The 22,382-nt window shown below is 39.5% G+C and overlaps 1 protein-coding gene across 3 annotated transcripts in view; it reads left to right on the top strand.

Annotated features, from left to right (window-relative positions):
- LOC149280659 (hepatocyte growth factor activator serine protease-like) overlaps window positions 1–22,180 on the top strand; it is a 43,075-nt gene extending 20,895 nt beyond the window's left edge. For all 3 annotated transcript variants that reach the window (XM_089500225.1, XM_089500226.1, XM_089500224.1), the window contains 7 exons: window positions 399–561; window positions 3,552–3,637; window positions 6,640–6,886; window positions 7,710–7,849; window positions 11,449–11,589; window positions 17,780–17,928; window positions 21,941–22,180. In XM_089500225.1, coding sequence (XP_089356351.1) covers window positions 399–561; window positions 3,552–3,637; window positions 6,640–6,886; window positions 7,710–7,849; window positions 11,449–11,589; window positions 17,780–17,928; window positions 21,941–22,117 — 1,103 coding nt within the window. In that variant the 3' untranslated portion in view covers window positions 22,118–22,180. The remainder of the gene's footprint in view (window positions 1–398; window positions 562–3,551; window positions 3,638–6,639; window positions 6,887–7,709; window positions 7,850–11,448; window positions 11,590–17,779; window positions 17,929–21,940) is intronic.
- Window positions 22,181–22,382: the final 202 nt, after the last annotated feature.

Below are 22,382 nucleotides of genomic sequence, written 5' to 3'. Positions count from 1 at the left end.
TGTTTCAAGTAAGGCTGATGTACTGGTATCTTGGGCACTCATGTGTACAGGAAAAAAGAGTATAACCCACTCTGCCTTACATTTATACTCATGATATTACAAAGTTCATATATGTGAACTCAGAAGCAGTGGAAGCTGGTGGCTTTAATGTCACTGGAGAAATGAACCTTCTTCAGGTTTTAGTTCAGACTTTAAATCCAGGAGCTATCCAGGGTGCCAAAAAATCAGGAATTAGCTTGTCTTATTTCTGAGCCCTTCTAATACAGACCAGTTGTGAGTGGAGACTCTCCCATCATGAATTTGCACCTATTTGTGAAGACTTCTATTCAGAAGTTAATAATGGAAATCTGACAGGTGTTGCCTTGACATTTGCTCAACTCTTATATATTTGTATCTAGATCCCAGCCAATCATGCTATTCTGGCAATGGAACACATTACAGGGGCATTGTGAAGAAGACTGTTTCTGGAAATAATTGTCTGCCATGGAATTCAGATTTGCTTAATTCTAACTTCATTGAAAGTCCTGTACAACTGGGACTGGGACCACATTCATACTGCCGGTAAGAAAATGCCTTGGAAGAATAGACATTGCTAAATGTGTTTATAGAGCAGATAGAACAGAACCTTTACTTAAGCAATGTGTTTCACTGGTGGGATGTGTGTGTATATTTCTCAGTAGTATCATTATTTGTCTAATTGGTAAACTGGTGGATTTCAAAGAAAATAAAGGTGATATACAAAATTTACAATCCCATGTAAAGGTTTTTAGCCAATTCAACAGGGACTCAAAACTGCCACCATTTGGGCTAGGAAAAGAAGCCAATTATATAGAATGATAGAGTTGGAAGGGTTCTCCTGGGACACTAAGTCAACCCTGCTCAGTGCAGGATCTCCAGCTAAAGTATCTCCAGCAAGTAACTGTTCAGCCTCTTTTAGAAGATATTCAGAGAAGATGACCCCACCATCTCTTCAGACAATTGCTTTTATTGCGAAACCTCTCTAACCATCAAGGAGTTCATTCTAATGTTCAATTGAAATCTACCCTCCAGTAACATATATTTATATTATTATTTATTTATTTCATTTCTATGCCACCTTTCTCCCAAAAAAGGGGCCCAAGGTGGCTCACAAGTTAAAAACATTATTAAAACATCACAATAAAAGTTTTCAAACAAATAGCGAAAAAATAATACAAAAAAGTATAAAACATACACCCCATATTTTAAAAAAACTGTCCTGATTATATGTTTAAAAATCCTGCTTAAATAAAAATGTTTTTGTTTGCCAGTGAAAGGCAAGCAGGGAGTGGGCCAGCCTAGCCTCCCGTGGAAGGGAGTTCCAGAGGGTGGGAGCAACCACCAAGAAGGTCCACTCTCTCTCATGTCCTCACCAGGCGAACCTGGCGGGACCAGGAGAAAGCATTCCTGGAAGATCTTAGTGCTCTAGCAAGTTCATATGGGAAGATGCAGTTAAGGATCTGAAAGTCTGAATTAACCAAGAGGATAGGTCACCTTCAAACCTTCAGCTACCCTTCAACCACCCCCTTTACTTGAATCTTGACTTTCAAGATTTAACATTTAACTTATTTGCTTTGGTTAGACAAATCTTTGCTGCTGGATCTCAGTTAGGGGTGTTTTTTAAAAAAGTGCTGTCTTCATTATCCAAACAAGAATCATCTGGGAAATCCAAATGCCAGAAATCTTTGACACTGAAATTGCCATGCCATGCCTTGAAATGTACCAATTCTGAAATGTTTATCGACCTAACTTCTCTGGAGATGGAGGCAGAACTTTAAACAGAGCATTTCAGTCTAGCCCCACAAGGCCTAAAAGCTCCCCATCCAGCCCTATAGGTAACATGCCAAATGCATATATATATTTTAGCAGATTGTCCAAGCAAAATTCCTATTCATGTCCCCTTGATTCCTCTCTAATTGGTATTATGATTAATTCAAATTAATTCAATTATAGTTTCTTTCACACATGCACAAACCATCCCAGATAATAATGGCAGCTGAGATTAACCCTGCTAATTTCAGAACACAATGTCTGCCAGGTTATTAACAGTGTTTGGCGGCATCACTGCCTAGGCTATCACCTGGTGCGTGTGTGAGGCTTCTGGGGCAGGGCCAAAAGGGCACACACACCTCACCTCACTGCTGTGTGCTGTTCTACTCAAGCGTCTAGGGTTAACCACATCCTTGTTTCCTCTTCTCCCAATAAGAATATCAAGGATTTAATAACTCCTGATAAGGGCCTACAAATCCATCTCAATGTGTTTAACCTGCTAATCAAAACCTATCCAACATAAACCACCCATTCAGTGGCATAATGCAGCCCTACTCAAAAGAGATTACATAACTGCCAATATCAAACATAATTTAAAATTTTCTTTCTAATGAAATACTCTGTGTGCCTTCAAGTTGCTTTATAGTCTGTAGGTACTTGCTATGGTGACCCCATGAATTTCATAGGGTTTCCTTAGGTAAGGAATACTCAAATGTGGTTTTACTTTACTCATTTGGAATATTGAGTTCAGTAATAGACACCTCATTTTAGAAAGGATATAGACAAGCAATAAGGATAACAGGCAGTTCACAGTCAAAACTAGTTAAACACTTAATGATAAGATATGGAGCACAAAACATAAGGAAAGGTTGAGGGAGTTGGGCATGTTCAGCCTGATGAAGAGATGACTGAAGGGGTGATACGATTGCACTGTAAAGGTCTGTAACAGAGAAGAGGAAGAAGGTCTAGTTTCTGCTGCTGTAGAGGGGAGAACCAGGCCTAATGGTTTGAAGTTATAGGAGAACAGGAGAATACATTTCAATTGAACATTAGAAGAAATGTCTTGTCAGTTTGACAATGGAACCAAATAGCTAGAGAGGTGATGGGATCTCTTTCTCTAGGGCCCTTATCACACGAACAAATTTTGAAGTTATCCCAGGGTCAATGTGAAGGCAATGTGAAGGCAATGCAGAGACAATCATGGGATTTCAAGTTTGTTTATCACATGACTCCAAACGCAATCAGGAGCCATCCTAAACACAATTGGGTGTCATTCCAGGGTCATTCCAGGGTTAGGTAAATTTGGGGGGAAAGAGGATTTACCTAACCCTGGAATGACCCTGGAATAACCCCCGATTGTGTTTAAGATGGCTCCTGATTGAAACCCCATGATTGCCCCTGCATTGCCTTCACATTGACCCTGGGATAGCTTCAAATTTTGCTCATGTGATAAGGGCCTAGGTATCTCCAAGAAAAGGCTAGACAGCATCCTACTGGGGATGCTCTCCACTGAACAGGAAGTTGGACTCAATGGCCTTGTGGGACCCAACTCTATGATTCTATTATTCTTACACAGATAGAGAAACTGACAAAATGAACAGGTCTCCCACAAAAGGAAAAGAACTTTTGCCAATACAGTTGTTTAGCTTTTAGAGGTGAAGAAAAACAAATCAGCAGTCACTATAAGACACTAAGGTGAAGGTTAGTACCAAAGATCAGTGTTTGTCTACTTTTAAGAGGCAATGTCATCTTCATTGTTTTAGAAATCCAGATGATGATGAGAGGCCATGGTGTTATTTCATCAAAGACAACTTAGTATCTTGGGAATATTGCAACATTGCATTATGTGGTGAGTAATACTTCTTACCTGTGGGATTCAGTTTGAACTAAAATGGGAACCTCCAACTCACCTTTCACTATAACTAGCAAAACCAAAAAGAGGATGGTGAAAATATAAAGTACTGTACTCTGTAATTATAAACTGAATATCTGCTACATATTTGGACTCTCAAAATATCAGGACTTATTTAATACAGTTTATCTAAAAAAGAAGTACAGTCATCCCTTCTAATTTGCAGACTTGGAGTCCACGGTCTCACTTTTTGCAACAGCAAGGCTGGAAGGGATTAAAATGGTGCGCGTGCTCATGTCACATGCGGGAGCACGCACCCATTATAATCAATGGGCTTTGAATATATGCCAGTTTCCATTTTCATGGGGGGGGGGGGAGTCCAGAACAAATCCACTGCAAAAATGGAGGAACAACCATATATAGAAATGTTTTGTTAATTCTTGTAAAACTACAGTATTTTTGTTAGATTTATGGTTATTCTGTATAGCTTTCAATACTTATAATATGTTGGAGCAGATATTTGTTTTATACATACTATAGAGTTCTTTATTCTTTCACCATCCATTTTTTGGTTATGCGGTTGGAACTACCCTATTGAAGTTAACATGAGTATGGGAGGAAATGAATTCAGCAAGTGTGAAGAAGAAGCAAGAGCTTTGAAAAAATACTATTTGTTACTATGAGAGTATGAGGATGCATTTTCTCGATGTGAAATCAAAGAGTTACAGAGCAAGCAACTGTTGATACAACAGCCTACTAGACCCAGCTCCACCATCCTGCTTTTACCTCAGTTTACCTCCAGAAACCTCACTAGACTATGCTCTGTCATTGGGAGCTTGTCTACATGATTAAACTACTCCTCATTTTGTTAGAATAGAATGTGATCCATCCACACATGATTTGGAGGAATTCAGGCTTTTTGCAGGATGGGTGATTCCTCAAACAGTAGAAAAAGGAATTACCATTTTTACCAGAGCATTTGTAAGTATCTGCAAGGATCCACATTATTGAATATGTGACTGTCCATCCACTTCCCATGGATTTGCATGGATTCACACTCTTTAAATATCTAAAACATGGCTGTGCATTTTTGACAGAGGGAGGGCAAATACAAAGAAATTTGCACAAGAAAATGAAGACAATTAAACATTGACACAAATGTGCAAAGATCTGCAGCAGTTTGAGTAATACACTTATGTATAAACTAGCCCTGGGCTAGAAAGATAACTCCTTAAAGGCCACTATTCTCTGTGGCAACTGCGGCAACTCTGATGCAAAGTTGTCTTCCGGGATATTCAGCCTGCCCAAGTTTTTCTTCTGAAGAAAGTTGTAAGTGACTAAGAAACTAGAGTTTTATGAGGCTGAGAGAGAATTTTGTGGCTCTAAGGGCCCGGTATCTATGGGAGAAACTTTGGAATAAACTGGATTCATTCTGATATAAATGTTTCAATTTGTATAATTTAATATGGCTCTGACTAACAAAGATTCAGTAACAGAGGATGTAGAGATCACATGGAAATACAATGATTTCTTGTATGCCTTATCTATACTGTGTTTGTTTTGATTTTTTTAAGGTGTCTTGAGTCCTGGTTCTGTGCAAGGTTGAAATAATAGTAACAGTAATAACAACAACAACACATGGGAAAGCAGTTCTAACAAGACAAGCTGGATTTGAGATGGCATTGGGTTTTGCACCTAAAGGCAATTCAGCTTTGTCCATGTGATTTCACACTATTATATTATCATAGCAGTAGGCATACCTAACGTAATTGACACCCGGAATAGATAATTTTTTACACTCTCAAGCAACTCTCCAGACAGGCCTTCCCCAGGTTAGTTGTGTCAAACTTGGGGTAGCACCACCATTGGGATGAGGCATGCTTGAAGAGCTGCAATTGGTGCATCACCCTCCACCAGGAGCACAGGCTGATATCCCCACCACCACCATCACTGCTGCTGCTACTACTCTCTCCATTGATTGTTAAAATTAATTTTGAACTGATACTTTTTGCCTAATGAAATCAGGAGAACCTCTCTACTGAACATGTGGGTTTACAGCTTTCTGTATTGTCACAATGAGACCTTATAAATTTCTGGTTTGTGCTAATCAAGTTCTTCTTTGCCCTTGGTACAGATTGCTGGGCTATTCTGCTCAGAAAAGAAGGGAATCTCTTTGGCCAAAGTTTAAAATGTTTCCACACAAATTCAGGACCCAAACCGTAGTCTGTGTATGCATCAGGTGGTAGCAGTGTGAACTGATATCTCAGTTCTCCTCCCTACTTATACCTTGTCTTTTTAAAACTTCTCTGTTGTCTGTACCTAAGACAGATTGCTTCCACTGCCACACTCTTGGTACACCACTGTATTGTAAGGCCATCAGATGGAACAAAACATGAAAACTGGCCTAAAACTACAACTGTGTTATTGCTTCCTGTCCAACCTATACCATCATAATTCACTTTTTTTAGTCATTGCAGAAGTCAAAATTCTGTACCAACTACACAATGACCCAAATTACCACAAATTCCATTTTTTTTCTCTGCTGCATCGCCTCCCGCCCCAAAACATAACTATTTCCTGGCAAGCAGAGACTATGGGTAACAACAGAGAAGCATCCATCTATTTTCCTGTTACTGGACCCACAGTGATAGGCATCCTCTGGAATATCACAGGATATTTCAGAGGTCCCTGAGGATTTTGTCATTGCTGTGCATCCAGCTCTAGAAAAATAGCTGGTTGCTTCTCTGCTAACAAGGAAGTGGCTGGGGTTGGAGTGCATCAGAGAAAAGGTGGAGGGTTGGATAGGAGACAGTTACAAATTTCTGACACATCTCCCAATCCAGGATCTCAGCCATCTTCTGATGTCTGAAGATGCCACAATCAAATGAAAGCTCCTCATTTTGCAGTAATGTTCTGTGCAATTTAAAGTAAACAGAATAAACATTCAATAGGGAAGGGGAAAATGGATCAGAGCATAAATGTGTCTCTTTCTCACCTAGAGAACCGGGGAAGACGGCCACCAGCACCACCACCAGAAACACTTGAGGATTTCGCTGTCGTCAAGAATTCATGTGGAAAGAGACATAAGAAACGAAGTTTCCTAAGACCTAGGGTTGTAGGTGGATCTTCTGCTTTGCCAGGATCTCATCCATGGGTGGCCGCCATATATATTGGAACAGATTTCTGTTCTGGAAGCCTTATTCGTTCTTGTTGGGTGGTAACATCTGCACATTGTTTTGCTAACAGGTAAAGCCATGTTTGATTTCATATAAAATCTACTTTATATGTCACAAAATTGTGGGTTTTGTCACTCAGGAAAGCTGGTATACTGAATGAACTTATGCAAAAGTATTTCTTGCCACTACTCTTTCAGGAATACTGTAAAAAGTGGGTTAGTTTAAAACACGCAGGGCAGACATTTAGTGGACTAATCAAAGAAAAATTGTATGCTCTGTTTTGTTTTGTTTTTCCTTTGCCAGGGCACCACATTTCCATACTGGCTGTAGAGCAGGAGTAGGCAAAGTGCACCCTCCCCAAGGTGCACTTTGCCTCTCCTGGAAATCTTCCAGGATGACAGTTCATCATTATAAATAGCTAGTTTCATTCCCTCAAAACTATTTCACATACCCCTACACTAATTTTTCCTAACTAGAAAAGGATTTCCAGCAGCTTCCAGAAGTTTTGTTTGTCTGTTAGCATCTTTGGCAATACACAGGGCTTTCAGAGTATCCCAGGGACAGAAAATTGGCTTCTGGTTCCATCACAATGTCCCTCTTCCTGCTGTAGAAGAAGAGGTTTCATTTCTTCCAAGGGTATGAGGAAAGCCAAGTTGGCTGGCAAAGGAGAGAATGTGTAACATGTCCCTCCTTTGCCAGGTTACTCAACTTCTCTTATTGGTCACAGAGGAACTAAAGTCCTGCTCTGTCCGTCTTTCAACATTTTGCTTACTCCTCTGGAGGGAATTATACACACATATACACTCATCTGTATGGAATTCCTGGCTGCCATTTAATACTAAGGGGAGTGTTAATGAGAGTATAAAACCATTTTGATTTCCTTTTTTCCTCAGCCCACTGAAATCAACAATTCGAGTAGTTTTGGGACAACATTTTTTAAATAAAACTACAGATGTCACTCAAGAATTTGGTGTAGAGAAGTATATCATGTTTCCTGACTACACAGTGTACAACCCAACTGAAAATGACATTGGTGAGCCCTTTTCTTATTTCTAATTTGATTTTGGATTTATTGGGTATAGAATATATTACATCTTGTCAAGTATGTCAAATCCCCTTATAGAGAGAGCTGGGTTCATTTTACAAAGTTTTTGTTGATTTTTTTGAGGCAGGATATTTCATTTCCACATATACAATAGGAAATAAGTGGCAGGGGATAGATTATTTATGCACAATGCAAGTCTGGCACACAGAGCCAGCATAAGGCAGCAAAACATCTTGCTGTCTGCACCATGGCTGAGGGTTCTGTCAAGCACCATGTGCCAATGGTAGAGCCATGATTACCATGACGTAGCTGTCATTGCACTGGAGTTTTTGTTCTGTGACCAATGTTCTACTCATAATTGGCAAATGGTTCCAATTATCCAAAAACACTTAAATATGATACCCATATTTAATAAGTCCTAATCAGGACCTAACTGGGAAAGAGTCTGTTCCACCCATGTATAGCTGCCACAATGTCATGTGATGAAGTCATATCAAAGAGGCTTTCTGTGTTGCTGGATATCAAGTACAGTGGGCCCTCCACATTTGCTAGGGTTGGGGGTGTAGGATACCCATCAATGTGGAAAACCTGCAAATAAAAAAATTACATTTTTTTTAATCTAAGAGAATACCTCTCTAGGAATTGGGAGTGAAAGGTCTGGAAACTGTGTGCTGTGAGGAACGGCTTAGGGAGCTAGGTATATATTTGACAGATGTCACATTGAGGATGGAGAAACCTTGTTTTCTGATGCTTCAGAGAATAGGGTCCAAAACACACTGCAGAAATAATCCAGTCTGAAACTGCTTTAATTGCCCTGAGTCAGTGCTAGGGAATTCTGGGAATTATAGTTTATTGTGGCAGCAGGGCTCTCTGACAAAGGCTAAATGTCTCAGAAAACTACAGTTCCCAGAATTCTGTAGCACTGGGCCAGGTCAGTTAAAGTGGTCTCAAACTGGATTATTTTTTTAAGTGCGTTTTTGATGTAGGACACAGATAAACGGATTCAACCTACAGGAAAAGAGATTCCGCCTAAACATTACCTTTCTCTAGCTCTTTCTCTAGCCAGCTGCTGTGTGAATGTGCTTCAGGGGCTGGAAGGGGGAGCAACCCTGGATGACTTTTGGTGGTGGTTGACTGCTGCAACCCCTGTCCCACCCCATCCCAAAATATGTTAACACAGCAGCCAGCTCTGGGAATATGTTGGCAACTGCCATCACTAGTCCCCTTGAAGTGCGGGGCTGCTGTGTGGAGGACCTGCGGTGGTGACAGCAGTGGAGCCAAATGTACAACTCGAAGGCACCATATAGAGGGCTGCTGACCCAGAGTCACCCTTGCCAGCTGCGTGTGGCAATCCTACTGCCAGCCATGTCCACTTGCACCTTCTCAGCTGCCATTGCTGCCACTTCCAGCAGCCTTAGGTCTCCACTTTACCTCCTGCTCATCTTCCACCCTCTGCTGTGCCTCTCATGTGCCAGTCTGGCATAGCAGAAAACAGGTCACATGACCATGGATCACCAAAGTGTTATTGTAAGGAAAAGTGTGGCAAGAAATTATACTAAACTGGTATACATCCATTCTTAAATTAGCAGTATTGTGGCAGCCTGGTAGGACAACAGGCTGGTCTGATAATGTACTGAGCCTTTGATCCATCATTAAATGTATAAAATATATGAAATAATATGTTTTCAATTTTTGAAGAGATCAAACATAAAAGTAATAAGACAAATGGAAATTCTTGCATCATTCTTATGTACCATAATTATTAAATATGCTTTTGATCATTACTGGGGTTTTTTTAATCTCATTTCGTAACAGAAACAATTACCGAGTATGCATATCAGATAGAAAAATTCTAAAAATTCTAACTTATTAGCAAGTATTAAACATATACAGAATTTTTGGTCACATTAAAATGTATAGGTAGGAAAGTAATTACAATACAATTTAAAACAGACAGATAATTGCAGGGTCATCTACTTTTTTCCACCTACTGAAGTACTGATTTTACAGAAAATCACATTCCCCCCGATTCATCACATATGATAACAACTCACCATTTTGAAACTCTTCACTTATGTTTTAATAGCAATAGTACATGCCATGCCAGTCCCCAAATCAGTGTCACCCAGTGCGGTGGGGTCTTTGGGGCAGGGCTTCGGGAGGCGGGGCCAAAAGGGCACACATTCTCCTCCCTGCCCAGCATGGCTTTACACATGAGTAAAGATGCACCAGGCAGGGAGGAAAGGATGCCCTGAGCCTCTGTTGCCTTGCCTGGCATTGCTTTATATGCAAGTAAAGCTACACTAGGCAGGGAGGAAAGGGTGCCCTTGGTCCCTCCCTCCCTGCCATGTGCAATGTCGCTTAGCAGAGAGGTGAGGGACACTCAACCAGGTGACATCCCTCTTCTGGGATGTCACCCAGTGCAGTCCTCACTCCCCACACACACTCCCTAGTGACACCACTGTCCCAGATTTATTTTCAGAGGTGGAACACACCAGAAGAAGAGAAACCAAGGAGGAAGGAAAAAGTCTGCCTTAGCACCATGGCTATTTGAAACAAAGGGTGGAAAGAGATTGCTGGATCCAAATTCATTAATGATGGGTCATAACAAAGAAAAGAAATTCTGGAGTGCTGAGGCTTAAATAGAACACTCTAGGAAGTTCCTTCTTTCTTTATAAAGTTTTGTATCTTGCTACCTGCATAGTCCAACACAGTTGTCCAGCATGCAAACAAAATATAAAGAGTGAAAGTGCTGCAAGTCCAGAAAAGTTACAACCATTCCTGTATCTATGCATGACTGATGATGGAGGGTGCTCTAGAGCTCTCTGTTCTGGACACTGATTGGCCATGTGGACACAGGACATGCAGGAATAATTCAAGGTGATATTACATATCATCTACTGCAGTGATTAAAAAAAGCACATTAGCATACAGTGTGGGACTGTATGTCACCAACAGGATTTTAACATAGGGCTCCCACACCTTAAGCTTCTTCCCAGCAGCTTTTCAGGCTACAACTTCCAGAAGTAAATGGATTTTGGAACCAATGTATCAGGAAGGTAATGCTAAATAAACCCATAAGCACACAAAATGTCAGTCGCCATTTCTGAAGCTCCCCAGTAACATCATTTAGCTCAACGGTGGGCAATGCTGCACCCTCCTTTCAGCCTTTTCAAATACCTTAGTTTTCATCAGAGTTCCTCTCAAAATGGCGTTTGAAAGTGACATTGATTCACTTCCAGTTGCCATTTGGAGAAGTATGAAAATGTAGGTATATGGGGGTGTTGGGTGATTGGGGGGATGTTTTTGCTCATGTTTGTACATTTTGTGGGATTTCTGCATGGTTTTCAGGCAAAATTGCTCCCAAATCATGCTGACAGTGAAGGGTTTTTAAAAATGAGTGTTTAAGACCTGATGGGAGGCCTCAAGAGCCACAAAAGAGGGGTCTAGGGGCTCCTGCTGGATCTCCTCCAAGTCGGCATGTGATCTATAGGCTGCACTTTCCCAAGTCCTGAAGAGCTGAACTTCTCTCTCTGTCTCTCTCGCTCTCTCTTTCTCTCTTTCTCTCTCTGTCTCTCTTTTTTCAGTTTTAATTAAACTCAAGAAGTCCAAACAGCGTTGTGCAGTGAAGTCCCAGTTTGTTCAACCAATCTGCCTCCCAGAAAATGGAATGTCATTCCCAGATAATTACAAATGCCAAATTGCTGGATGGGGACACTTGCATGAAAGTAAGTTAGATGATAACTTTTGTTATGTGTAGCAATGAAACTAATAAGTGACATAGGCCTGGTACAAATGAGCCCAAAAGGGCGGGCTGGGGCCACCTTTCATTGCTGTGGAGCAGCACCACAGCAAACAAATTGTGCAGCACTGCTGCGCAGTAAAAAAGGAACACTAAAAAGTGGCTCCTTTTTGCGCTGCCACAAGCAGCCTATGTCTGCGCAAACACATCGCTTCTGCACGGCTCCATTTGGATGCAGTGCAGCAGCGATGTCATCGCTACACGCACCATCATGTGCTAGGGTTGCGGGGCATGTGGGCACTCCGCCCCTAGGCAACCCTAGCACATGACGAGGGCATTGTTTAGGACCCATTTGTACCAGGCCTAAGCCATAATTCTAACTGCACATTAGAACAATCATAATGAGCTATATACAATATATCAAGTCTTTACGTCATTGATTTACCAGTATAATAAATTCCATGTCCAATGGGACTCCTACTATGGTAGAGGCAATATGTACACCATCCCTTAGTTATCCAATTTTCTCTCCAGTTTGGATCTGCTTTGCTGAAAATGGGGCTGTTGTCAATGTTATATTTGTGTTGTTTGTTTGGTTTATATTCCTACTTCCTTCCAGTATGGGACCCAAAGCAGCCCATAATATAAGATTAAAACCAAATACAGCAATAATATAAAAGTTAGTCAATAAGAATTCTAATTCTGTGCCTGATAGGTTTTGCTCCAACTTTTCTAAGTTGACCATAAGTGACATTCATTTTTAAATGCAAGATAATTTCCCCACAAATATCTTGTGATATTTGTCACAATATCTTGTGATAGGAAGACATTTATTTTGTTCATATTTTAATATGAGATGGTTCAATATGTGAGTTGGGTCAAAACCTTTGGTTTTCACATTTCTACAAACTTTGTGATGCAGTTCTCTGATTAAAAAAATACATCTTCATGTTGACTTGCTGACAAGGATGATTGAAAGCCAGAAAAAACAGCTGTATGATTATTACTATTATTATTTTTAAAAAAGGGGTATCAGAATTTTACAACAGACTATAACAGAAATTAAGTGTGATAACACAGTGAAGTGTATAATGATTTCCTCCATTCAGTCCTACTTCTGGGATACAGTGTTTTGTTCTAGGTACCGCCCCCAAAATAAGAGTAACTAGTTAATTGGAATGTATGGAAAAGAAATAGAAATAGGTGTAGAAAGGAAAGTCCTGCAAAGAACTAACAAAACAAAAATTCCTTCTCCTTTCACATTTGTCCATCTGTCTGTGAGTAGTGCAAGATGCAGTGCTTCACTGATTTTTCCTTGCACAAATTCCATTACATGTTCGTATTCTGACTCCAAAAGAGGCTTACTCAGATTGTCTGCTGGGCAAATGGTATGATGGTCTTAATAATTTCATAGCTTCCTGACAGTATGTATTTTCAGTTACTGAAAATGGCGTTCCAGAATAATATACAGTCTGCCCTCTATATATCCATGAATTCCAGCATCCATGGCTTGAAAATAATCAAAAATATATATAAATTCCAAAAAGCAAACCTTAACTTTGCCATTTTATATGAGGGGCAACATTTTACTATGCCATTGTATTTAATGTCACTTTAACATCCATGAATTTTGGTGTCCATGAGAGGATCCTGGAACCAAACCGCAGCAAACACCAAGGGCCCACTCTGTTGCTCCCGCAAGAGCTTGATCATTTTTTCCTGATCTTCAGACATTATCTTGTCTCCTAATGAAGTTACTGAGGGTTTTTAATACAGTTGTTTTCAATATTTATTTACCTGAAGATGCTTTGGTTGGGACAATACTTTGTGATGCTGCTGATGTTACAGATGGATCAGGAAGAGGACTTTTTGAATGAGAAGGATGAATGCTATGTGCACTTTCATCATTAGGTTCCTAGACTTCATATAGATCCATGAAGTATTTTTAATATCTACAGGACATATGTTACATATAAGAATGTGTTCTCTCATCCTCATCACATTTGGAAATGTATATTTCATCTGACAGTACAGTTGGCCCTTCTTATACACAGATTTTTTATACACGGATTCAAGCATCCACAGTTTGAAAATGTTCAAAAAAGTATAAATTTCAAATAGGAAAATTTGATTTTCCATTTTTTATAAGGGACATCATTTTGCTATGTCATTATATTTAATGGGACTTGAGCATCCACGGATTTTGTTATCCACGGGGGATCTTGGAAACAAACCCCAGCATATAATAAAGGTCCACTGTATTTGCTAGTTACATTTTTCTTCTTCTCAGAAGAACTTGTAATGTGAAAATGCCTCCATATGCTGGATGTTGGTCTCACCACTTTCCTGAGGGGAATAGAAAAGAAAAATAATGTAGTGGCTAACTTGCAAGGAAATACTAAATTATGGTTGGGGGTGGGGGAAGTAAAGAACCAGATTAATAGTAATTAAACCATTATTTACATAAAGATTATAAAGATAAACTAATGTAGCTAAAATCTGGTTCAGTTTTCTGAAATGAGATAAATTTAAATGCTTACCTTTTAAAATTATTCAGGTCCTTTTTGTTGCCATACTTCTTTCCTGTGCTTTGGAAAGCATTGCTTTGGAGAATCTAGTTTGTAACCTAGGACTTGCTTGCCCTCACTTAGTGCACTGAAATTAAAATAATCTGATACTGCACATAGTTTTTAGAAATGATTTGGAGAATATCTGAACACCTCATCTTAAAGATTTTATTCATCATGCTAAAATAAAACTTTACATAATCAATTTTCTTCCTTTTTTCAATTAAAAAAATGGGGAAAAAACCAAAAAAGGGAAAAGGGGGGGGGGATTCTGGATTTTTTTCCAGACCTTCATATCTCTATGATTCTATGATTCTCTAGATAGAAGCTGCTCCCTCACATTAGCAGAGGTTCCATTCCAGGAAGCAGCAACATGCAACTCTATACAGAGCCAGTTGTAGTGCCCACTCCTCATTGTAATAACAGCCCTGTCACCCTTTCCATCACAATAACCTGTCTCCATCAGGTTTGAGAGCCAGGCAGGAAGTAACTCTGCCAGCCACAATAAGGAGTGTGGAAAACTGGACATGGTTCTATATAGAGCCACAAGATCAGAAGGCATCTCTTCCTGGTTGCAACAGTGTTGGTGACAGCACAGCAGTCCTTCATGACTGGTTCCACCTCTGTTTTGACACTGGTAGGGGGGGAAACCAAGAAGGTTATCGCATCAGTGCCTGAAACGTTTCTATTCTGTTCCCAAAACGTTTCAAGATGTAACATTATGGGAACGGATATTATCGCATTCGAAAATGTAAAGCGTTCCGAGAACGTAACGGGAACACAATTTACCGCATTTGTCCTTATAGGAAGCGTGATAAGTATGAGAACGTTTCAATATTCGCGCATGCGTATTTATTTCGGAGGACCTTGTAATGATGACGTAATCACTCTACTGTTCCTTTTCACCCGGAACTGAATCGGGTGACCTTTTGTGGGGTGTAAAGTTGGCGTCTAAGGAAGTGTTTTTGGAGCTACTGTGCAGTATTATAAAGATTGATGAAGAGCAAAGACGGAGGAGAAGAAGTCACACTGCAAAAACTCTATTTCTCTTGAAGCGACGAAAAGCTGCTTTAAGAAAATTGTTAATTTTAGCTGGCAGTGGAAATGTAAATATTACCACTTGTCTCGCATGGATGTCCACCTGGCCTCGCATCCCTCGCTGGTGGGTGAGACCCCGCGAGCATTCCAACTGGTGGAGCACAGAAGTCCTCCAAAATTGGGATAATGAAATGTGGATATCCAATTTCCGCATGCCCAAAGAAACTCTTTTTGTCTTCCCACAGAGACTGGATGGCCATGTGTCAGGATTGCTTTGATTGTGATTTCCTGCATGGCATGGTGTTGGACTGGATGGCCCTTGTGGACTCTTCCTACTCCATGATGCTAGAAAATGCTTCATTATGGATGTGAAGAAAGAATTAAAAAGACACAAAATATAACGTCCCCATACAATTTTGTTGTAACCAGCCTCTGCTGGCTCATGTTTTTTCAACCTTACATTATTATATTACCTCCTCGACATGCAAAAAACTCCATTTTTACAATGAAAGCATAGTATTCTGATCCATGTCATCAGGGAATACCGTGGTCATGACCATCCATTAACACACAATTCATCTTGAGGATTGTTGTGATAAATTTAGTTAATTTCACTTTCCTAAAAAAAAGCTCCATGTCAGGATCTTTTTAACTGCTAAGATAAGGTTACATATTATGGATGACATGAAAATCTAAGAAAGGTGCAAGATAAGAAGTCAACAATCATCAACACTTTACATATTTTACTCACCACGTACAACATACCAGTAATACAGCTTTTGATCGTATTGGACCTATTTGCTGCAGTACTAAGTTTTGGCCCATTATTACTGAAATGATACCTCAACCACATTGTTTTATTTATTATCTCGTCCATCATGTATTGTGACAACTAATCATTAATGCAAAAAAACTACTACAATCATCTTTATGACCATACATAAAGATGACATACAGTGTATTATTGTCCATGAGTACCACATGCACAGAAGGAAAGGATTTCCCAGAAAAAAATTGTTTTCAAACACTGCCTTGATTTTTTATATACACATATAGACAAACACACACACACACACATAAATATGTAATATATACATAATATATATATTACACACACACACACACACACACATATATATAATATATTACACATACACACATATACATATATATGTAATACAGATATAATATATAAATATACATATATATTGCCAGTTATCTATATATACAAACATTGATATTACTAATCTATATAGATGTCATTTATATATGTGTGTGTGTGTGTGTATAAAACATGTTTTCTATTTATTACATATTTCACATGTTTCTTATATATATATATATATATATATATATATATATATATATGTTGTATATACATATGTATGTATATATATAGAGATAGAGACAGAGCGAGAGAGAGAGAGAGTTTTCCATATACATATATATAATACCATAATTATACACACATCTATCTACACATAGCCCTCACAAATGGTGGGGCTTGATTTTTTTTCTCTATTTATTTTACTCGATGAGTCCCAGGGAGAGCAAGAAAACCGACGCTCTAGGAATGGGGAGGAATGCAGGGAGGGAAGTCCGTTCAGCCAATCAAAACAAGGCAGATCATGAGAACGGAAGTAAGAACGGTTACATTACCGCTCTCACATTTCTTGGACCGTTTTAAAAACGTTTCCACAAGCTTGGATCACTTTCTCATCCGTTCCCTCCGAGGAACACATATGGAACGCTTTGAGGGGTATGTAGAACGCGATGGGAACCCGATGGGGACATAAACGTGCGGTAAAGTTAAAAGTGTTCTGTTCCAATCGGGTTCCAATAACGTTCTCGGAACGCGATGCGATAAGCTTCCAAAACTGGCTAGCACACTGAGTGCAATTCCACAGAAGGAGGATGCTGTCTGACCTGGAGGAGACCCATTTGGAGGAAGACAGCCAGGATGATTTGCCCCAGCTGGGCACCACAGGCCTTTATTTGAAGAGGAACTCTTTGACAGCTGTCACCTCTGAAAACATGGAAGGCTGAAGCAAAAAGCAGCTTTCCTAAGCAGCAAGCGCCTTTCCAGTACAGTGAAAGTAGGAAATTGGCAGCTTTTGGCTTGAGATGCCTACTTCATCTTTCCAGTAGATATGCAGCACTGACTTTAAAAATCACAGTAGTTGTTTAATTATCAAATAGTTTCTAGTAAAAATCCAGGTGGAAAAACTGTTTAGTGAGAGTGCAGTTTCTTTCCTCTGATCTTTTCAAAAGGAATTTAAGATTACCAGGCAGTGGTATTAAGATTAGGATATGCTGACCTGGGGAAGCATTTTGGTTGATGATCCTGTACCCCATTTCTGGATCACTTTCTCTGGGATGGCCCTATGAATGATCAAAAGTCAATAGGAACTGTGTACTGTTAAATGTTTAAGCACATAACTAAACATTAAAGCCCTGTTTCTTAAAAGCATCTAAAATGTTCCTTCAGTACGATAGTTAGTACAGTATGTTATAACTGTAGTAACTATTACAACTACATTGAATTGTTTATTATATGCTTTATTTTAACAGATTCATCCACCTATTCTCATGTTATTCAAGAAGCCTCAGTCCCACTAATTCCTGATTACAAATGTCAAAACTATGATGTTTATGGATCTGAAATTACTGAAAATATGTTTTGTGCTGGTTTTCTTGATGGCAAATCAGATGCTTGTCAGGTAATATTACATACTAAATTTCTGCTTTTTGATGTGAGCGTGATCGACAGTAGAATGAGTAAGTTTGCAATCAAACATTATAGCAAAATGTTTTAATTCGCTAATTTGATTAATTTGATAATGATTAATTTGAGACTCAAAGGCAGTTAACCACAAACAATTTGATTCCATTTGCCTATTCTCAAATCTTCTCAATCTTCTCAAATGCTAGTTATGTTATATATTAGACCTGAAGCAAAAACCAGTTTTTGAATCATCAAGAATACACTAAACCCTCTGTCTCCGTGGCTTCTTTATCCACAGATTCAACCATCCATGGTATGAAAATATTTTTAAAAAATATAAATTCCAAAAACCAAACCTTAATTTTGCCCATCATATAAGGGACACCATTTTACCTAACCATTATATATAATGGGACTTGAGCATTCATAGATTTTGGTATCCGTGGGGAATCCTGAAACCAAACCCCAGTGGATACCACTGTATTTGGAGATGTCTGAATTTTCTTTTTAATTGCTACTATTTTCTGTTTTGAGGAATGCATAACAATTTGCTTGTATGTAGCATAGGCTGTCAATTATGTAGCATGTAGCATAGAAATGTCAATTATTAAATGAGTTATAAATTATGCAAGCCTAACATTAGATATAAAAAGTAGGCATATTGTACAAGTCTCCTGGATAGTGGCTAGAAATAAGAAGCCAGGGTGAGAGGAACTCCAAGTGTATTTGTTGCTTTAAGAATCTGATACTGCTTTACTGCATCAGTTGTCTGTTGGTTTGAGCCCTTGCCTGCCTACCCACAACCAACAGGGGTATTGAAACAGTTCTGTTGTATTGAAAGGGTATGTGATGGCTCAGTGGTTAAGGCTGACTTTGACGATTGCAAGGTTGGCAGGTCGAGGCTAGGGCTGCCATAATTGTCCACTTTTACCAGGGACAAAATGTAGGACAAATTCAAGACCAAACTGTAGGGCAACTGCAGGACAAAACTCAGCTCAAAATGTAGGACATTTAAGGTCCACCATTTTTCTTCAATGTCCTACATTTTGGGCTGAGTTTTGTCCTGCAGTTGTCCTACAGTTTGGTCTTGAATTTGTTCCACTTTTTGTCCCTGGTAAAAGTGGACAATTATGGCAACCCTAGTCGAGGCCCAAGTGCCATGTGACAGGGTGGACTGCCATCACCACTCACAGCTTCTGCCAACCTAATAGTTCAAAAGCATGTAAAAGTGCAAGTAGATAAATAGGTACCATTTTGGTAAGAAGGTAACAGTGTTCTGTGCAGTCATGCTGGCAGCATGATCAGTGAATTGTCTTTAACAATGCTGGCTCTCTCAGCTTAGTAAAGGAAATGAGCACCACCCCCTACAGCCATACATGACAGCCTTTTCAAAGGGGAAACATTTACCTTTTTATTGTATTGAAAGCCTTTATGTCTTCAATAGTCTCTTATTTCAGGCAAAAGGCTGTATCGGGTCATAGCCTTTTATCAAGCCACTAACACCCAGGGGAATATTGGCAGTGAAACATCTAATTGCAAGGTTCCTTCAGTATGATAGTTAGTACAATATGTTATAACTGGCAGTGAAACATCTAATTATTTTATAGAAATACTTCAGAAATATTGAAGTGCTGTCTGGTTTCCGTGTCACAAAGATAAGGTCTGGGAACCATGCCCTGTGAGGAGAAACTTAGGGAGCTGTGTATGTTTAACCTGGAGAAGAGAAGATTAAGAGCCTTGTTTAAATATTTGAAAGGTTGTCATATTGAGGCTGGAGCAAGCATGTTTTCTGCTGCTCCAGAGAATAGGGCCCAGAACAAAGGATTCAAACTACAGAAAAAGAGATTCCACCTCAACATCAGGAAGAAGTTCCTGACAGTAAAAGCTGTTTGATAGTGGAACACACTTCCTTGGAAAGTGGTAGAGTCTCCTTCTTTGGAGGTTCTTTAACAGAGGCTGGATAGCCTTCTGTCAGTGATTATTTGATTGTGTTTTCCTGGATGGCACGGGGATGAACTGGATGGCCCTTGAGGTCTCTTCCAACTATGTTTCTATGAGTCTTTATACATTGTGAAGCTTATATGTCATTTTCAGAAGGGATGTGTGGGTTTATAGCCAAACCTGGTGGTGCATTCAGAACAGTGGCAGGTGGTGCATAATGCAACTAAGGAAGCAGAAGACAGGACATCTAATAATAGGCAGAACCTCATTGGAACAACAAGTAGAGGGAACTGTGGTAAATAGAAATTAAAGAACCATAGTGGATATAGTAGATCTAATCCAACAATTGTATATACATACAAATATTACATCATGAATTTGTAATTGCCTAACCAAGGGAAACCAAACTATTTTTGTTCCATCCATTCAAACAGATTGCCAAAAATCGGATGGCCTGTAATGGGAACACAAATGATCTGAAGTCTCTTTATACATAGCTTACAGATTTTTTAAACTTTAGTAAGATGTTGTATAAGTTACAGTTGACAAAAAGAAAAATGAAAAAAGAACAGCACATTACATAGTCAATTCTTAAAAGCCTCTCATAATAGAATAACACTTAGAAGGAGGGACTGAAAGGAGAGTCTTTGAGGGGGACATCAAAAACCCACAAAAAGCAGACACTCTCCCCCAGGTAATAAACATAGGTCCAAAACACACTGCAGAAATAATCCAGTTTGAGACTGGTTTAACTGCCCTGGGTCAGTGCTAAGGAATCCTGGGAATTGTAGTTTGTTGGAGCAGCAGAGCTCTCTGACAGAGAAATCTAAAAGTCTGACAATTCCCAGAATTCCCTAGCATTGACCCAGGACAGTAAAAGCGATCTCAAACTAGACTATTTCTGAAGTGTGTTCTGGATCATAGAAGCAGAATCTGATTCAGCATAGGTTGTTGTTGTTGTTTATATCATGCTTTTTCCCAAGTTCAGGACTTAAGGTGGCTTGTAAATACAACTTCCAAATTCATATCATACAAAAATTAAAAATAAAATAAAATTAATAGCAGAAATAAAAATAGTTAAAAGCATGGCCATAAAAGGAAAACAATGAGCGACTTTGATCCCATAGAAACAAAATACCCAAGTTAACTGACCTGGATAATCATTGTCCCCAACTTTATTTATGTTTTTCTAGTGATTTATGGGAGGTGTTCAAAATCTCTTGTACGACTTTGTTGCGCTTATGATGAGCCCAGAGATTGTCATTTGAAAAACCCATTGTGAAAGTCTCCCTTACTGACAAAACACCTTTGAGCTTATTTAACATCATAGTGCTCTCTCATAGCTGTGACCTTTGTCCAGAGTGGGCTAATCCATAACAGAAGTCAATGCATTCTCCTTGCATTCACCCCAACTACCTCCTAGCTATGCAAGCTTATCCAGTTCCAGGAAACAAAGGTTGTCTTGGTCCACATCACTCTTCACAACATGGATTTTCAGTATCCTTTACATCTGAAGGCTTAGATTTAAAGCTCTTTCTGGTGTCCCTTCTCACCCATTTATGATTAATATCTTCAGGTGGAGCAACAAAGAGGGAATGTCTATCCTGTGGAAGATGGCTGAGTCAGGGACATAGCCAAGGGGACCCCCCCCGGACCCCCCCTTACAGGCCCTGAGGGCGTTCAAGCTCCTTCCTCCCCCCTCCTCCCCTCCATCAAAACCACTGAGAACTCGGAGAGTAAATACCTTCAGTTGCATCTGCACTGAAAAATTAATCCAGTTTGTTAAAGTTAAAATGGTGCCATCGAGGTGTCGAGGGTAAACACTCAACCCTCTTTTTGTGTCTCGGGGGGGGGGGGGGCTCTTAGCCTCTCAAAATGGTGGCACGTAGTCTTGACCCCCCCCCCTTCCCAAAATCCTGGCTGCGTCCCTGGCTGAGTTCCCACCCTACACAATCCCTCCTACTCAGGACATATGTAACCAATCAGTATTTTAAAATTTGATTTAAAATATGTAGTAAAATAATTTTGCTGTTAAATTTCACTTTATTTCTTTATCTTTAAAACAGGGAGATTCTGGAGGACCACTTGCCTGTATAAAGGATGGAATTTCTTACCTGTATGGTATTATCAGTTGGGGTGATGGCTGTAGCAAGGCTGGAAAGCCTGGGGTTTATACGAAAGTCACCAGATATGTGGACTGGATAAATGAGAAGATAAACCCTACTCCAAAACAGACTGTGTAGTTCCTTACAGTAATTATATCTGCCTTTCTGTTAATTTCACAATAGATTTATTTACATAAACAACTATTCATCCTTATGCTGTGAAATCAGAGCTGAGGGGAGGGGGACATCTTCTCTTCTTGAAGTGCTGAATCCAAGATATTCTACCCACACAATTACATTTAGCTCATTTCCACACTGGCACTTCTGACATGTATGCAAAGGAATCTTGTAGCACCCTTGAGACTAACGGAGAGAAAGATGTTGGTAGCACAAGTTTTGTAGA

This window comes from Sceloporus occidentalis, unplaced genomic scaffold (genome assembly GCF_023333645.1).
Source record: "Sceloporus occidentalis isolate IW3139 unplaced genomic scaffold, rSceOcc1.0.p SCAF_150, whole genome shotgun sequence".
NCBI classification, from domain to species: Eukaryota; Metazoa; Chordata; class Lepidosauria; order Squamata; family Phrynosomatidae; genus Sceloporus; species Sceloporus occidentalis.
This window is presented reverse-complemented; position numbering and strand designations above follow the sequence as displayed.